This window comes from Notolepis coatsorum, assembly GCF_963971535.1.
Source record: "Notolepis coatsorum genome assembly, chromosome: 2".
NCBI lineage: Eukaryota > Metazoa > Chordata > Actinopteri > Aulopiformes > Paralepididae > Notolepis > Notolepis coatsorum.
Genome location: NC_140166.1, coordinates 28,705,601 through 28,723,115, shown reverse-complemented (window position 1 = coordinate 28,723,115; position 17,515 = coordinate 28,705,601). Strand labels below are relative to the sequence as shown.

The 17,515-nt window shown below is 45.2% G+C and overlaps 1 protein-coding gene across 1 annotated transcript in view; it reads left to right on the top strand.

Moving 5' to 3' along the window:
• Positions 1-283: 283 nt before the first annotated feature.
• LOC311248833 (neuropeptide FF receptor 2-like) overlaps positions 284-17,515 on the top strand; it is a gene marked incomplete at both ends in the record, with an annotated part of 96,794 nt that continues 79,562 nt past the window's right edge. The window contains one exon of the mRNA XM_084338054.1: positions 284-614. Coding sequence (XP_084194180.1) covers positions 284-614 — 331 coding nt within the window. The remainder of the gene's footprint in view (positions 615-17,515) is intronic.

The window sequence follows — 17,515 nt, the reverse complement described above, 5'->3', positions numbered from 1 at the left end:
ATAACTCATATCCTTCTTCTCCAAACTAAGACATTACCTGACCTTAACTCATATCCTTCTCCTCCCGACTAAGACCTTAACTTAGGTATGAACTCGTATCCATGATATTAATGTATGTAAATACACTCATGTATCTGGTATGGATTTTCTTTCTTTAAAAATGTGTGAATCAAAGGGAAATAACAAACAATTTAATAAATAATAATAATAATAATAATAATAAATTATTATAACAATAATAGTAATAATAATAGTAAATATCATTTCCCCCTCCAGGTCTAAAATGGACGAAGGACTTGAGAACAACCTCACGTATGTGTACGACAACTGGACCTTCTCGAACGCCTCGAGGGAGCACTTCACCCCCAACCAGAACAACATCACCTACGTGGGATTTTACCTGCACCAGCCGGCCATCGCCGCCATCTTCATGGTGTCCTACCTGCTGATCTTCCTGGTGTGCATGGTGGGGAACGGCGTGGTGTGCTTCATCGTGCTGCGGAGCAAGAACATGCACACCGTCACCAACCTGTTCATCCTGAACCTGGCCGTCAGCGACCTGCTGGTCGGGATCTTCTGCATGCCGACCACGCTGCTGGACAACATCACCACGGGTGAGCTGCTGTCTGTGACGCTGTCATGGCAATAATAATAATACAACTTTATTTGTATAGCACCTTTCATACAGAAACTGCAGCTCAAAGTGCTTCACAACAGAGAAAAGACAGGCTTAAAATGAGCACATAAAGTGCAGACATATAAAAATCAAATCTTTTCACATTAGGATCTAACTAACATCCCAACAGGCCACCTTGTTCATGGTTTGATTCAGTTTTAAAAATAGACAATAATAAAAAGAGTAAGATAGAATAGACAGAGTAAAATAGTGCAATAGTGCAATGCAATAAAAAAGTAAATAAAAAAAATTTAAAATGGTTCTGGATTACTGTTTAAAACAGTTTAAAGTTGTCATGGCAATAGGTCGTTGTACTGGGAGACAGGGCTACTAGATTATGGCCAAAATCCTCATCACGGGGCGGCCCGGTGGCGCACCACCTTACATTTTTACATTTAGTCATTTAGCTGACGCTTTTATCCAAAACTACTTACATGTTCTGTACAACACGTCAGCAGGAAGGTTACGGCACGGTGGCTCAGTGGTTACCACTGCTGCCTCACAGCAAGAAGGTCCTGAGTTCGAACCTCTGCAGGGGGACTTTCTGTGTGGGAAGGGTGCGCTTGTAACACAAGACAACATGAGAGCAACACAGTATGTAATTTTATCTTGATTATCTTGTTTTCATGGTCGTAGGAAGACAAAATATGAATTGAAATTGAAAATGGATTAATAGCCCAGCCCTACCAGCATATATATTTATTTTGTTTAATTTACACTTTTTCCTATTCTCACACTAGTGCTCGTTTCTTTATGCTTTCTCTTTTGTTGTTGTTGTTGTTCTTAGCTATTTTCTATTTAAATCTTTCGAAAATGTTGTTATGTATCCCACTTACTACTGCATGTACATATTTGTGTTTTTTATTACATGTATATGTTCATACATACCAAATATTTCGCCGGTTTTATTTTCATTGATTATCCATAGCAACACTACTATCCCCCCTTGAATGGCCCTTCTAAGGTTTCTGTCATGCTTTTTACATAATTGCTAGGTTTTTAGTGAGTTTTTCCTTACCTTTGCTGGGGTATGTCTGGGAGTGTTGTGTTGGATTTCATGATGTTTTTTTTGTTCTTGATTTATTGTGATGCTTCTTCTTGACCTGTTTTAAAGAAGACTTGTCCAGCCCATGGGGACATTAACGTGTGATTGCAGACTTTACAAATACATTTGATTTTAAATCTTATTTGAATGACGAGTCACAGCAAGGACGTTTTTTTGCTTTTGCTGTCGCAGCCCCTGACCTCTGGAACAGCATCCCCACGCCCCCTCCATCGAGTCTTTTAAATCTAAACTCAAAACTCATCTATACTCCCTAGCCTTCCCTGACTCACTCTGACTCTTGCCTGTTTGTTTTGACATGTTGTTCCGTTTCTTTGTTTGTCTGTTGGTTGTTTATATGTTCTGTTTATTTATACTTTAACACATTGGGCGCCAGACCCGAGATATCCCGGGTTAACTCGCCAACGGTTGAGCGCCAGACCAGAGATTTCTCTGGGTTTTGATTAGGGATGTCCGATATTATCGGCCTACCGATATTATCGGCCGATATCGGCATTAAAATGTGATATCGGAAAATATCGGTATCGGTTTTCAATTTAATTTTTTTATATTTCTTTTTTAATTAATTCTTTTTACATTTCTATAACCTTTATTTACCCAGGCAAGCAAGTAAGAACAAATTCTGATTTTATTTATTGTCAAAAGTATGCATAATGTTGTGTTAATTCCACAACAAGAGATATGTAATGTTAATTACCTGAAATTATTCCATTTTGGGGGGGGGGGGATCCTGCATATATCGGTTGATATCGGTTGATATCGGTATCGGAAATTAAGAGTTGGACAATATCGGTATATCGGTATCGGTAAAAAAGCCAATATCGAGCATCCCTAGTTTTGATCCTTTGATCTTTTTCCTCTGATCCCCGTTCTAAATCATCATCTGGATCATTCTAGCCGTCCCTGGCTCGTTTGTATATGTTTGAATTGCAATGCTGATCGACTATCACCAGGTGGCAGTATCGTCTGTGTCTGAACTGGAATGGCTTGGTGTTGATACACAGCCTCCTTTTTTCCCCCTTGGTAGTGGCCCCTCCTCCTGCTTGAACAGAAATTCACATTTATTGCCTCGAAATTCCGTTGCCTAAGCGTATTTTACAATCGAAACGTGTATAGATATATACACTGGTAATCGTGATGGCGATGCGATCACTTGGAATTATAATTTTTTTAATACCTTCTGGCTAAGGTAAGGTATATTCTATGTCTATTTTACCGAATCTGAAACGTGTTTTTCTAACGATCACAGTTCTGTGTTTCACCGGACGTAAAACATGCCCCCTTGATGATTTTGTGAAGGTATACATGTTATATACCTTTGATTTGGGAGTATTTGGGGGTTCAGGGAATCAACCAGAACGGCTTATTGCACATAACGTTTTATCTCGCAATATATGAAAAAAGACTGGATTATCTTGGAAATGCGCGATGTTTAGCGTGTAATAAACTACAAACTACAGTGTGTAGAAACAAACAATTTTTCCATGTTACACTACAAGTAATGTCTGTCAAATTAGCCACACCATTGTCTTCACAGCTATAATACAGAACACACAGAGTGCAATACCGGCCGCATCCTGCTAGGTGGCAGTATCACCCACCCTTTGAAACCTTATTTCACACTGTGTGTCACATCTAATTTCGTCCGGGCGGAGAATTTAGACCAAGCCAAGTAAATCGCTTCATCCGACCACTTCGAAACATGTTCAGCACACTTGAGGCATATCTTGTGCCACTTCATGTCAGGGACCCGATCGACACCAATACTGAAAATCGCGATCAGACAATTGGAATATTCTTTTTGGGATACCTCCTAGTAAAGGTAAGGACTATTATGACATCAATCCTACTTTGATCCAACAATGATTTCACATCGATCGCAACTATCATAACGTACTCCAAAACGTATGCCGTTGCTGACGATCAAAGCATCAAAAAACTACCCCCCCCCCTTTCATGCATTCATGATGAAACATAATACCTATTATATACCTTTGATTTGGAAATAGTAGCGTGTTCAGGCGAGCAACGCGAACGCTTTTAGCTAAATTCACATATCGCTCCATAGCACGGTTACCAGGAATTAGCCAGGATCACTCTTAAACTATACAATATTCACCACGGTATAACACGCAAACGTATACATGAAAAAATTTCTTCTTTTTCACATGTTGAACGAGGGATAGTTAATGTCAAATGGGCCGTAGTATTGTCTCCATAGCTATAATATAGAATACAGATATAGCCAGGCGGTCAGGTGGCGTAGCGGAGATTGCGTTCGTCACCAACGCCGGAGACGCTTCACCAGCTTGGCTGGCCGTTCACACTAATACAATTGGCAGTATTAGAGGGTGGGAAAGCTGGCGGGGTGGGTCCGGGTCGTTGTAAACAGCGACTCCTACAGTTCGGTCGGGCACCTGCTCAGCACGGATAGGATCTAAGGGGGGTAGTGTTATCCTTCCACACGTTACACCCTCTCAGTGAGAGTCCGCGCTGCCAGGTGAAAAGAAGCGGTTGATTGGCTAGACGTGTGTCGGAGGAAGCACGTGATAGCCTCCACTCTCCCAGACCGACTGTGGGGGGTAAGTGCGCAGCGACCAGGAAGGTGATTGGGAATTGGCATAACGACTAACATTGGGATGGGAGAAAATCGGAGGAAAAAGGAGGGGGAAAAAAATCAAAAAAAAAAAAAATATATACAGATATAGCCCTGCAAACACAGCGACACACAGTGAAAATCCCTATCTCTTACAGCGGTGGCGCAATGAGTACAAGGATGGCTTACACGGCTGGCGCTGAAAGTGTTAAGAGCACTTTCTTTTTTATTAGGTACGCGACTCACTGTGAAGCACTTTGGTTGACAAGTGTCATGTTTAAATGTGCTATACAAATACATTTGATTGATTGATTCATCATCTGCATTTGGCAACACGAGTTCCCGATACTGGCGATGTCACGGGACAAATACAGATACCGTTACATCCCTATGAATACAAATGTTATCTATAGCACCTTTAACTGGCTGATGCCTCTGTCATGGACTTATATGTGGACATTTCATTGGTGAGTCTAGGAATATAACCTGTTTTCTGATTGGTCTGTTCTGTTATCAATTGGGACCCATATCTGTGAAGCTGAAGGTCTTGTGAATCAGGAGAGTCCAGTTGCATTCAGGTGTGATGATGCCCTCCCCCACTGCCTTGTAGATGTAAAAACATGGATGCACACCGATTTCCTTAAGTTAAACTGCAATATGAAATCCTTATCACTGGCCCCGAGATCCTTCACCAAACACACTCAAGGCTTCTCCTTCTGGGTCGACGGTTCCACTGTTCCCTTGCTCCAGCTCCTATAATCTTCCTCCAGTGTCTATAACCTTCCTCCAGCTCCTATAACCTTCCTCCAGCTTCTATAACCTTGGTGTACCAGAAAATACCCCCAAAATACCCCAAAATACAGTATTGTATATTTGCATATCTTGTATGTCACAAATGTAACAGTACTGTATATCTGTATGTCATGTATGTCATAAATGTCATGATTAGATTAGATTAGATGATTAGATTAGATTTTTATATCTGTATCTGTATGTCATAAATGTCATTAATGAATTGAAAATGGGGGATCCTGATGTATATTCTGGTATTTTGGGGTATTTTGGGGTAGTTTCTGGTATTTTGGGGTATACTTTGGGGTATTTTGGGGTAGTTTCTGGTAGTTTCTGGTATTTTGGGGTATTTTGGGGTAGTTTCTGGTATTTTGGGGTATACTTTGGGGTATTTTGGGGTATTTTCTGGTATTTCCTGGTATTTTGGGGTATTTTGGGGTAGTTTCTGGTATTTTGGAATATACTTTGGGGTATTTTGGGGTAGTTTCTGGTATTTCCTGGTATTTTGGGGTATTTTGGGGTAGTTTCTGGTATTTTGGGGTATACTTTGGGGTATTTTGGGGTAGTGTCTGGTATTTTCTGGTATTTTCTGGTATTTTGGGGTAGTTTCTGGTATTTTGGGGTATACTTTGGGGTATTTTGGAATAGTTTCTGGTATTTTGGGGTAGTTTCTGGTATTTTGGGGTATACTTTGGGGTGGTTTCTGGTATTTTCTGGTATTTTCTGGTATTTTGGGGTATTTTGGGGTAGTTTCTGGTATTTTGGGGTATACTTTGGGGTCGTTTCTGGTATTTCCTGGTATTTTCTGGTATTTTGGGGTCGTTTCTGGTATTTTGGGGTAGTTTCTGGTATTTTGGGGTATACTTTGGGGTATTTTGGGGTATTTTCTGGTATTTTCTGGTATTTTGGGGTATTTTGGGGTAGTTTCTGGTATTTTGGGGGATACTTTGGGGTATTTTGGGGTAGTGTCTGGTATTTTCTGGTATTTTCTGGTATTTTGGGGTATTTTGGGGTAGTTTCTGGTATTTTGGGGTATACTTTGGGGTATTTTGGGGTAGTTTCTGGTATTTTGGGGTAGTTTCTGGTATTTTGGGGTATACTTTGGGGTATTTTGGGGTAGTTTCTGGTATTTTGTGGTATAATTTGGGGTATTTTGGGGTAGTTTCTGGTATTTTCTGGTATTTTCTGGTATTTTGGGGTATTTTGGGGTAGTTTCTGGTATTTTGGGGTATACTTTGGGGTCGTTTCTGGTATTTTCTGGTATTTTCTGGTATTTTGGGGTATTTTGGGGTAGTTTCTGGTATTTTGGGGTATACTTTGGGGTATTTTGGGGTAGTTTCTGGTATTTTGGGGTATACTTTGGGGTATTTTCTGGTATTTTCTGGTATTTTGGGGTATTTTGGGGTATTTTGGGGTAGTTTCTGGTATTTTGGGGTATACTTTGGGGTATTTTGGGGTCGTTTCTGGTATTTTCTGGTATTTTCTGGTATTTTGGGGTAGTTTCTGGTATTTTGGGGTATACTTTGGGGTCGTTTCTGGTATTTTCTGGTATTTTCTGGTATTTTGGGGTATTTTGGGGTAGTTTCTGGTATTTTGGGGTATACTTTGGGGTATTTTGGGGTCGTTTCTGGTATTTTGGGGTATTTTGGGGTAGTTTCTGGTATTTTGGGGTATACTTTGGGGTATTTTGGGGTCGTTTCTGGTATTTTCTGGTATTTTGGGGTAGTTTTTTGGGGTAGTTTCTGGTATTTTGGGGTATACTTTGGGGTATTTTGGGGTCGTTTCTGGTATTTTGGGGTAGTTTCTGGTATTTTGGGGTATACTTTGGGGTATTTTGGGGTATTTTGGGGTATTTTCTGGTATTTTGGGGTATACTTTGGGGTATTTTGGGGTATTTTCTGGTATTTTGGGGTATTTTGGGGTAGTTTCTGGTATTTTGGGTATACTTTGGGGTATTTTGGGGTAGGTTCTGGTATTTTCTGGTATTTTCTGGTATTTTGGGGTATTTTGGGGTAGTTTCTGGTATTTTGCGGTATACTTTGGGGTATTTTGGGGTATTTTCTGGTATTTTCTGGTATTTTCTGGTACTTTTGGGTGATTAGTAGGACCCATTGCTAGAGATCAATGATTTGTTTTTGTTTTATATTGTTTGTATTTACATGTTCGAAATAATGATTTCAAATCAAATCAAATCATTATATAGCAGCTTTTATCCAAAGCGCTTTCCAATTTGTTCCTCACATTTGACCCATTCACTCACACATTCACACACCGACGGCGGAGGTAACTATGCAAGGTGCCAACCTGCTCATTGGGAGCAGTTAGGGGTTAAGTGTCTTGCTCAAGGACAATTCAACACACTGCCCGGGAGGCTTGTATCCTTTCGGCAAGCAACCCTCCCTTCCGCGTTGCTCTGATTGGCCGAGCGCGCGCATGAGCCGCGATAAGCCCCTCAGCCATTAACTCGAGTTAACCTAATTTATACAAATGGAAGTATTGATTTCGCCGTAACAAATCATTAATCGCTACATTTCTTTACACATATGTTGGATTATGTAATTGGTTTGTCATGACAAACCAATAAAAAATCGCGAATTAACCAGTGGTTATCCTATTATATTAACATAGCTACAACAACACACAGTAACGTTAATATAATTACATGCATCATTGTTTACAATGAACGGTGGGGCTAATCGAAAGGACTGTACACGGATAAGTTAAACTAACCTAAAGTTAGTTGTTCACCAACAATCTACAGACACCAACAAACACGGAACCGGACTGTTATATTAAATTAATTGATTGCTGTTTAACTTGTCCGTGTCCAGTACTTTCGATTAGCCCCACCGTTCATTGTAAACAATGATGCATGTAATTATATTGACGTTAGTGTGTTGTTGTAGATATGTTAATATAATAGGATAACCACCGGTTAATTCGCGATTTTTTATTGGTTTGTCATGACAAACCAATTACATAATCCAACATATGTGTAAATAAACAACATATTCCAGTTAACGGTATATTTTTTTAATGATTTGTTACGGCGAAATCAATACTTCCATTTGTATAAATTAGGTTAACTCGAGTTCTATTTCATTATGGCTGCCGCTCAGCGTCATCTGCACGCACTTCACTTCGTGCACGAGCACTGAATAAAAAAGTCCACAATGTACCTTTACATCCCAACATTCATCTGGCCACACCCCTATCCGCTTACCTTCATAAGCAGGTGTGTGGTCACCTACTCGCCTCCTTCTTCACTTTCACCACAAGGAAGTGCCTTCGGTAGATCCCACACTTGACGAGGTTGTTAGCTGAAGAAAGTTGAGACGTGTTTAAATTTTTTCTTGCTTTTTTCTTCTCTCATATATTTCGAAAGAAAAAAGCATAATGTCTACTTCGGAGGGTCGCGCTCGCAACGCCACTCTTCACCAGCGGTTCTCCATTGCCTCCTCTGTCGTGCATCTTGGAGCGGGGTTGAGGCCTCTCTCGTGGTCGGCAACCACGCCTGGTAGGCGTCCGATGGGTAGTTTGCCTCTCCAAGGAGCTGGTGCACCAGTGCCGTCTCCTGTGCGATGGCCTGGTTCCGGCTCTGGTTCCTCTGCTTCCGGGGAATCGTCCGCTGTTGGGCGGCCGGTTCCTTTGGTTGCGGGGGATTTGAGACACAAACTTTTTGTGTCAGCTCGCTCCTGTCGCAAGATGGTGGCTTGCAGATGCGAACGGCCTGGTTTTGGTGAGTTGCTGGAGCCAGATGAGGATGCGTCGGTCACTACATGCCCGATGGAGACAGAGGACTACATGATAGAGGCGGACGGGTTCTTGTTTGAAGGCTCGGTGGAGACATGTCCCCTGCCTGTCCAGGTAACACTGGAGGGGGGTGAGATGTCTTCTTGGGGTTCCCCGTCCGAAGATGTTGGGTTAGAACCTCCGACTCGGCGGCGGGATGCCCTACTATCAGCCACATCAGAATGTGGCTCCTTGACCAGTAGTATGTGAGGGACGCGGGCTCGGAGGAGGAAAGTATGCAGGGGGAGCTGCATGCTTTGTTTCCCGAGCTCATGGCGGCGGCGGCAGTCGCAAACGGCGTGCCGCAGCCACTGCCTGTTCCTGTCCCTGATGATCTCATAGGTCATCTATGGCAACGTCGCTCGGTGAGAGGACGTTGTCTACCCATTTTTCCCCTCAATGGCGGCCTATGTCCGTCAGGGCCAGGTGGTCTCCCACATCATGGGCCTTACTCCCGCCTACGCGCAAGTCACGCGGGTGGCGGGTTTGGTAAACGGCATGAAGGAGGGCATGCCACGGCTTGATAGGCCGATGGCGGCGCTCCTTTGTCCTGAAGTGGTGTGGGAGCCGTTACGGAAGCCGGGGTCCCCAAGGGAAATCGGCGAGGCGGTTGGCATTTTGGAGCGACCAGTCATTTATCACCGGAACACAATCTCTGGCTGCCGCTTCTAACATCGCGCAGCTGGCGAGATTCATGTCCGGGATATTGACGGGCGGCACGGAGCTGACTGATTTACAGCATGATCAGCTCGCCCAGTCGGCAGGATCCATCCTGCATCTGACTCAGCCGCAGGCTATAGCCGCTGGGAAAGTGCGCGCCCTGGCCACTCTGATCCAGCGCCACCTTTGGCTGGAGCAGGCGCGTGTGCCGGAGAAGAAGAGGACTCCCCTTCTGACGGCACCCCTCTCCGATGCTGGACTATTCGGGTCAGCACTGCAGCTGATGACCTCAACCTGCAGGGAGATGCAGGAGGAACGCTCCGTGCTCCAGCCTCATTTCCCCCCGCCCGATGTTGCCGGTGGAGTCAGACGGCCGCCACGTCGTCAAGGTCCCTCCGCCGTGGGCGCCGCTGCCACCACCGCCACTGCTGGACCTTCAGCGAAGAAGGCCAGGAGGAGAGAGGGCGCCTCCGCCACTGCAGCCGGCCCATCTACGCCTGGAGGCGACGGTAGGGATCGTCGAGACCAGCCGCCGATCATTTACCGTCCCTCCGGAGCTCCACGGGGTGGAAAACCCCGAGCGGCTCGTGGCAGGCGTCGCTAAAGACTTCAGTGACTTTTTCCCTCTGTGGTCCCCCCCTGTTTCCCTTCCCGGCCCCTCTATGATTTTGTTCGAAAATAAAGAGTCCCCTCTAAAGGGGGACTGTATTTTTTGTTAACAAACTGTGTTTATTCACCAAACATATGATGGGGTTGCAACGTGTGAATCTTTCGCTAGTATGGGTTGATAGGAGGGCTAGATGTTACATTCATGTTAGAGCTTAAGCAAGGCCTGCAGCCTACACTCGGTTGAAAAAGGTTTTCTTCTGCTTCGACCTGAATCTCCACATAAAGGTAGAGGTTAGTTGTGTGCTCTGTTGCTTACACAGTGATATTGAGCTGCAACACTATTGTGTTGGTTTGCAGTAATGCTCGTATGAAAACGTACCGCGGCTCAGCCGCTCTCTCTCTCTATCAATTTTTTCTGTGTTACAACATGGATGCGGGTGTCGGATTCACACACACACAACTTGGTCTTGCTATAAACCCTGTTCACAGATGTGTCTGTGGTTAGCGTGCATTGTATTAGCTTGCACTATTCATTAGCATTGCTACTAAAGGTATCATATGGCTATTGTTGTTGTCGTACGCAAGGGTTGGGCTTGTGAGGGGGTGCCGGATAAACCCCTCCTTCCCTCTTCTGATTGGTCAGGGGGTTTATTGGACTCTTTTTTCGTTCAGTCAGGGCCAAGCTGTTAGGTGGCTTGGCAAAGAGGCGGGGGGGGGGGGGGGAGGGTTTCCCAGACTCTGCACCCATCACAGGCGTTTGAGTCTTGGGTTTCCCCCCATCATAGCACACGTCACTAGGCGCGTTGCTATTGGACGATGACTTCCGTGAGTTTAGACCCGTATGTAGGGTCTGTTGTTGTCAAGTTGTCGGGGCAGAGCGTAAGAACTTACTGTTCTACTACGCTCGATATACGCGTAACTTGAGTCGGTTGGTCACATGACTCAATGTTACCGTGACTTTTCAATCTATGGCTCACGTGGGAAGTCTCTCTGAGGAGTTCCGTCTCTCCTATGTGGTGAGAATGACGGGATGTAAAAATGTAAAAAAGAATTACCCTCGGCTGCGTCATGTGGGATTCATGCCAGTCGGTGTTTCTTTCTTTTTTAATAAAAAAATAGTGGAGAATATGAAGCATGACAACCTTCTTGTCGTTCTCCCAGTTGCCTTGAAGGATCAATGTGGGGTCTGGTTAGACTGTCCATTGATATGTTTGGGTCCCGACGCATACATAGTGCTAGGCTCGGGGTGTTTTCTGTTAAGAATCATGCGGGTGGCTAGTACGCCTTGGTTACTTGTTATTAAAACAGCGTTTTTATAAAGCAACTGGGATGGGGGATTTTTTCCTCTTCCGAGAGCCTGTTACTGGGTCTCGACGGATTCTCGTTCATATCTGGGGGATGTTAACGGAATAGATCAGAACATAGGTAGAGGGGTCTCACGCCTTGGGGTGGGCCACCGAGCGCGGTGTAAACAGGACCGTCTGGGTGGCGCCCTCTTTTCATGTTTTAGATCAACACGCATATCTGCCCCTTCTCCTGGAGTAGGCATGTCGGCGTGGTTAGGGCACGGGACTGGTTCTGGTCACGCTGGTCCAGGTCAGTTACCCCGTTGTCCGCCGGGGATGCAGATCTGCTGTTCTGGTACCCTGAGGGACTTGTGCTTTTTTCGGGGGGAAAAATGCCGGGTCGGCCCGGGTGTCACGGGGTTAGGCGTTATGGAGACCCTTTGTTGGGTACATGTTGTACCTGGCACTATTATAAGGGGCTGGTTCTCCTTTCTTTCGCTCCTCTCTCATGCATGGCGAAGAGGGGGCTGTTGGGGTGGTCTTCTGGACCTCCTCTGGTAACCCTGTGTGCTTCCCGAGCCGCCGGGCCCGGTCCGAAGTAATGTTTCGTTGAAACCGTAGGCCTGGGATAACCCTTTTGGAAACTGAAACATTTGTACTGTGGTATAGCTGGTGTATACCCGCAGGTGTGTTTTGGAGTTTGTTCTTGAGGGGTTATAGGAACAACCACCGTCTGTGTACCGAGAGGGTGGTTGATTCCCTGGTGTGTTGGAGCAGAGTCAACTCCCGGGTTACCCGGTTGAGTGTGCCCCTGCACGTTCATGACGTCTGCCAATCGTGTCAGCCTTCTCTGCCTCGACCCCTCTGGGTGGGTTTTTTTTGATGGAGGCTTTGTCATGGTGCTCAACAACGCCAGCATACGCCCCTTCTGCCGGGGGGGCTGTTTTCAGTTGACCCCTTTTGGCGCCTGTCTCGTCCGCAGTGCTCCAGGCTCAGGTCTACAGCCTGCTGCCTGGTTTCCCCGGTGCACTGCCTGCTTCCGTTGGTTAACCTTTTTGAGTGCTTACGGCCATGCTGACTGCCTGTGTTACAGGGTCAGTGTGCCAGGCGGTGTACTATTGGGGGGAAAGGGCCCGCTCTTGGAGGGGCCCTATCCGAATACGCTGGCGATGTGGGGGGCGGTGTCACTAAGTGACTGCCTGGTGGGGTCTTGATGCCTGGCGTCATTGACCTCTCCGGGCGTCATTGGGATCCAGTCCCTTCAGTGGGTCTGGGTCTTCCTTCGCGCTCCGCTGCTACGGCCTTGCCACGGGGTTGGGTTTGCTCTTGACCCCGTGATTTTGGGGGCAGTAACAAGGGTTGTTCCTTCCGTTCGTTCCCTGGTGGCATGCGGGTTGTGCGTGTGCGTAGTCGTGGGGTCAAGCCACGATCTGCTCACCCTGTGCGTTGAGTTGCTTGAGTTCCTCTTTGCACGGTCGGATCCGTCTCCCTCCCGTAAGCCTCCAATAGGGAGGGTATCCTCCATTAGGGAGGGTCGGGGGGCTCGGTCCTCCCCGGTCTGATGGTTGTGGGGGGCCTCAGTGGGGTACATTTGTCGAGCTTCAGGCTCCCGCTCAGCTCCTGTAGTGCAGATGACGCTGAGCGGCAGCCATAATGAAATAGAATGTAAGGTTATGTATAAGTTCTATGAATTATGGTGACGCTCAGCGTCGGACGCCACTGCGGCCCTTGATCTCACCTTGTGGTGAAAGTTTGGGAAGGAGGCGAGTAGGTGACCACACACCTGCTTATGAAGGTAAGCGGATAGGGGTGTGGCCAGACGAATGTTGGGATGTAAAGGTACATTGTGGAATTTTTTATTCAGTGCTCGTGCACGAAGTGAAGTGCGTGCAGATGACGCTGAGCGTCACCATAATTCATAGAACTTGGTTATATACATAACCTTACGTTAATGGCTGAGGGGCTTATCGCGGCTCATGCGCGCGCTCTACCAATCAGAGCAACGCGGAAGGGAGGGTTGCTTGCTGAAAGGATACAAGCACCCGGGAGGAGTGGGAATCAAACCGGGAACCTCCGGATTACCAGATGACTGCTCTACCCCCCCCCCCCACACACACACACACACACACACACAACACAATACAGCACAGCACAGCACGGCACGACATGATACACACAATACGGTGGCACAGTGGTTAGCACTGCTCCCTCACAGCAAGAAGGTCCTTGGTTTGAACTCCGAAGAGTTAACTTAAATAAAACTTTACTATTATTATCATCTCCTCCAGGTGGAAGGAGTATTATATTTGATTAAAGGACTAAAACATGTCCCCTTTAAATAACAAAGATATCAAACAAAACTGTACACTGTGTTGTTCAAAGCTATGCAAGCACAGCGAGTCTATTAATGAGCTATAATTTCAGCACCACTGAGAGCGGACAGCGCACTCACACTCTGCCTTCTGAAAAACACAGATTTGCATGAAACCATTTGATAATGACTCTATTTGCCAGGAAAGTATGAATGATTCTCTCTGGTGGCTCAACATCATAGGCTGTAGTGTACATGAAATAAATATAAAATGTACACAGAAAGGAAATGTTAAAGGGGACATATTGTATAAACACATAATTTAAGTTGTTTGCCAGATTATGTATTCTAGCAGCCTCTATATCTCTCTGGTTCAGTCCTGTTCTCAATGGACTGTTTCTGTGCTTGTAACAAGCAAGCTTCTTTTATCATAGAAATATGATAATTATCGTACATGCAGAAGTGGTGTGCGAGCCTGTATTATATAATGAAATTCAGATCCAACTTTTCAGACTAGACACTGCAGATCAAATATGACTCAATATCCAACAATAGCATTGCAATCTAGGTGTTAAAATTTTTGTCTGAAACATATTTTAGGTTCAATGTTAGGTAGAAGATTTCCGTGTGAGCTGCCGTCTTGTACATGCACATTTATCAAGATATCACACGCGTTATTAACTACGGCAATTCTGAATGGCCGCCCGCTCATTTCAAAAGGGAGGGTTTTCGTCATTTTATGCCTATGTTCATTTTATACAAATTTCTGTGGGGCACTCTGGAATGTGGTCCATGTGTGAAAAGTGCTATATAGATAATTATTCATATTTATTAAGGTGGTCAATCATTTTCACCATCAGCGGTGACTGGTGCGTTCAGGACCTGACCAAAACGGACGTGGTCACTCGTCCGAACGGCTTGTCAAATGACGCTCATCGGGTGTTTCGTCTTGTAACTCGAGAATGGAATCACGCATTAGGTTGAGTGAGGTGACGATCGAAAGGTGGCAAATTCAATTTTCCAACAATGTATTGGTTGACCGGCAAAAACACAGCCCAGAGCCGGAAGATGAGGGCAAAGTACTGCGACGTGTGCGCGTGCGTGTGTGACGCCCCACAGGCGGGCCCGATGCTTAAGTGGCTAAGGGTGTGCCTGGAGCCTATTATATGTTGATTGCGCTGTCAGAGCTTTTACCACAGCAGTCCAACCCCAGGTCTCGCACAATCTTTACTACACATTCCACAAGGCTTATACCCGTGTGGCTATGTATGGGCTCAAATTCGAGGAATCTTTCAACTACTTTTCTCTCAGCACTGACAAATCGGACAACAAATGTGAGCTGGTCTATGTGAGATAGATCTGAACAGGTTAAAAGACGACATAGACAAGAAAAAGCATCTCGACAAACTTTGGTCTATTTGCTAATTCTGAGGTCCTTCTTTCAGTATCATGTATCATATGATTCAGGAGAACCTTTCTTTCTGGCACAGTGTAATGTCACCATCTTGCATTGCCTTTATGTGAACATGTCATATTTGACTCAAATAAAAGAAAATGCCCAATGAAAGATAACTTGAGTCACCAGGGAATATTTGTTTCTTCAACTTGGAAATGTGCATTTACATGTTTTGAACCTCTGCATGAAGTTTGGTAGCAAATGCACTGTTTCAGCCTTTTACTTGGACATTTTCCTTGGTGTTTTCTTTCACCAATCAATGCAAAACTTGTGATTTGTTGGATAACTCCAAAGTAACTCCCAAGTGTCTTTTTCCAAATACACATTTTCTTAGAATAGATCTTTATTTGTCATTGTTGGTACAACGAAATTTGTTAGGAACATCACCACTGGCATACAACATAAGATATAACATGTGCAAAATAATAATGTCAATTATTTGTTGACTTGCAATGGATGAAATAGTGTATAGTGCAGCAATGCAAGTCCGGTTCACAGTTATTGTTGTAATGGAGAAGTGGGAGTTATGTCACCGGGGGTTGGGGGGTGCGAGGGGGGTGGGTTGCGGGGGGGGCAAGTTGATGTTGATCGTTGAGCAGCCTGACAGCCCGTGGATAGAGGCTGTTGGTCAGTCTGCTAGTTCCGGACTGGATGGATCTATACCTTCGACCAGAGGGCAGCAGTTGAAAAAGATGGTGTGCTGGGTGGTACTGGTCCTGTAAGATGTTATTTACACGACGTAGGCAGCGGGAGGTGAAGACTGTGGAGATATCTGGGAGGCTAGCTCCAGTGAGCCTCCTTGCAGCCTTGACCACTCTGTGGAGGGCCTCCTTCTCTGCCTTGGTGCAGCTGGAAAACCACACCAGTAGTCCGTACGTGAGTACACTCTCTACTGCGCAGTGGTAGAAGTTGGCCATCAGTCCCTGTGGGAGTTTAGCCCATTTAAGCTTCCTCAGATAGAAGAGGCGCTGCTGTGCTTTCCCCACAGCAGAGGTAATGTTGATCCCCCAGGACAGGTCATCAGACATTGTCACGCCCAGAAACTTAAATTTTTAAACCCTCTCCACCTCCTCATTTCCAATGAGGAGTGGAGAGTGGCTGAGGTCACCAGTCCTGTGGAAATCGATGATCATCTCCTTGGTCTTCGTGGGGTTGAGAGCAAGGTTATGACCATCGCACCACTCCACTAGTCGCTCAACCTCCCTCCTGTATGAGGTCTAGTGTCTCCTCTGGGAGATGCCTGGCCCCTGAGGGTTAAACTCAGCTCCTTTCATCAACAGGATACGAATAAATAAACAAGTAACAACATGATTTTCTCACTATCCGCAGAGGGTTGGGTACCTCTCCTTCAAAGCGGGGCAAAGTGTCTCAGGTTGGTAATGAGAGTACGGGCTCATCGCAGCACAATGACTACAGGGGGGTCGGGTCCTCCCCCAATCGCTGCTCAGCTTGTACGAGTCATCAGACCCTGGGCCACCGAATCCTCAGAGCTCTCTCCTGCGGACCGTGACATCCAGACCAGAGAGACACGAGAGCAGTCCCCCCAGCTGTAGTTCTCATTAACAGCTGAGCTGAATAGCATTCTCCACCACACACAGCTTATCTTCTTCCCTGTATACAGTCTTTATAGAACTCTTGCTATAATTTTGTTCATATTTCATTTTATTCCACCTTTTTATTTTATTGTTTGTCCGTTAATGTCGCACCGAAAATGACCAAATAAAATTCCTTGTATGGGAAAGCTACTTGGCAATGAAGACCATTCTGATTCTGATTTAGTTTTTGTTACTATTTTTGTAAGTCTTAGTGACAGTATACAATTCCTCTGAGATATCGTATGGTACTTTTGTTTATACAGAGTGTGTGTGTGTGTGTGTGTGTGTGTGGGGGGGGGGGGGGGGGGGGGGGGTAATCTTAATTAACCGTTTTTTCAAAAAGAAATTCCCATTTTGGTCCATAATGTAAAAGAAAAAGCATTTTCAAAATAATCTTTAAAAATTAAAAGGAAACTTGTTTGTTATAGATAGGCCCCACCATACGTATTATCACTAGGGCTGCAACGATTCGGCGACGTCGAAATTCCATCGATTTGCATATTCATGACCGACACATCGTATTTGTTACTTTTGTGCCGTCCTTGCCATGGAAATGGAAAACATTCAAAGTCATAACATGCGCAACGTGCAATTGTAATTTCATGATAGACACAGACCAGCGTGAACCATACATTACGCACAATTGTCATTTAATAATAGACACGGTCCTTCAATAACA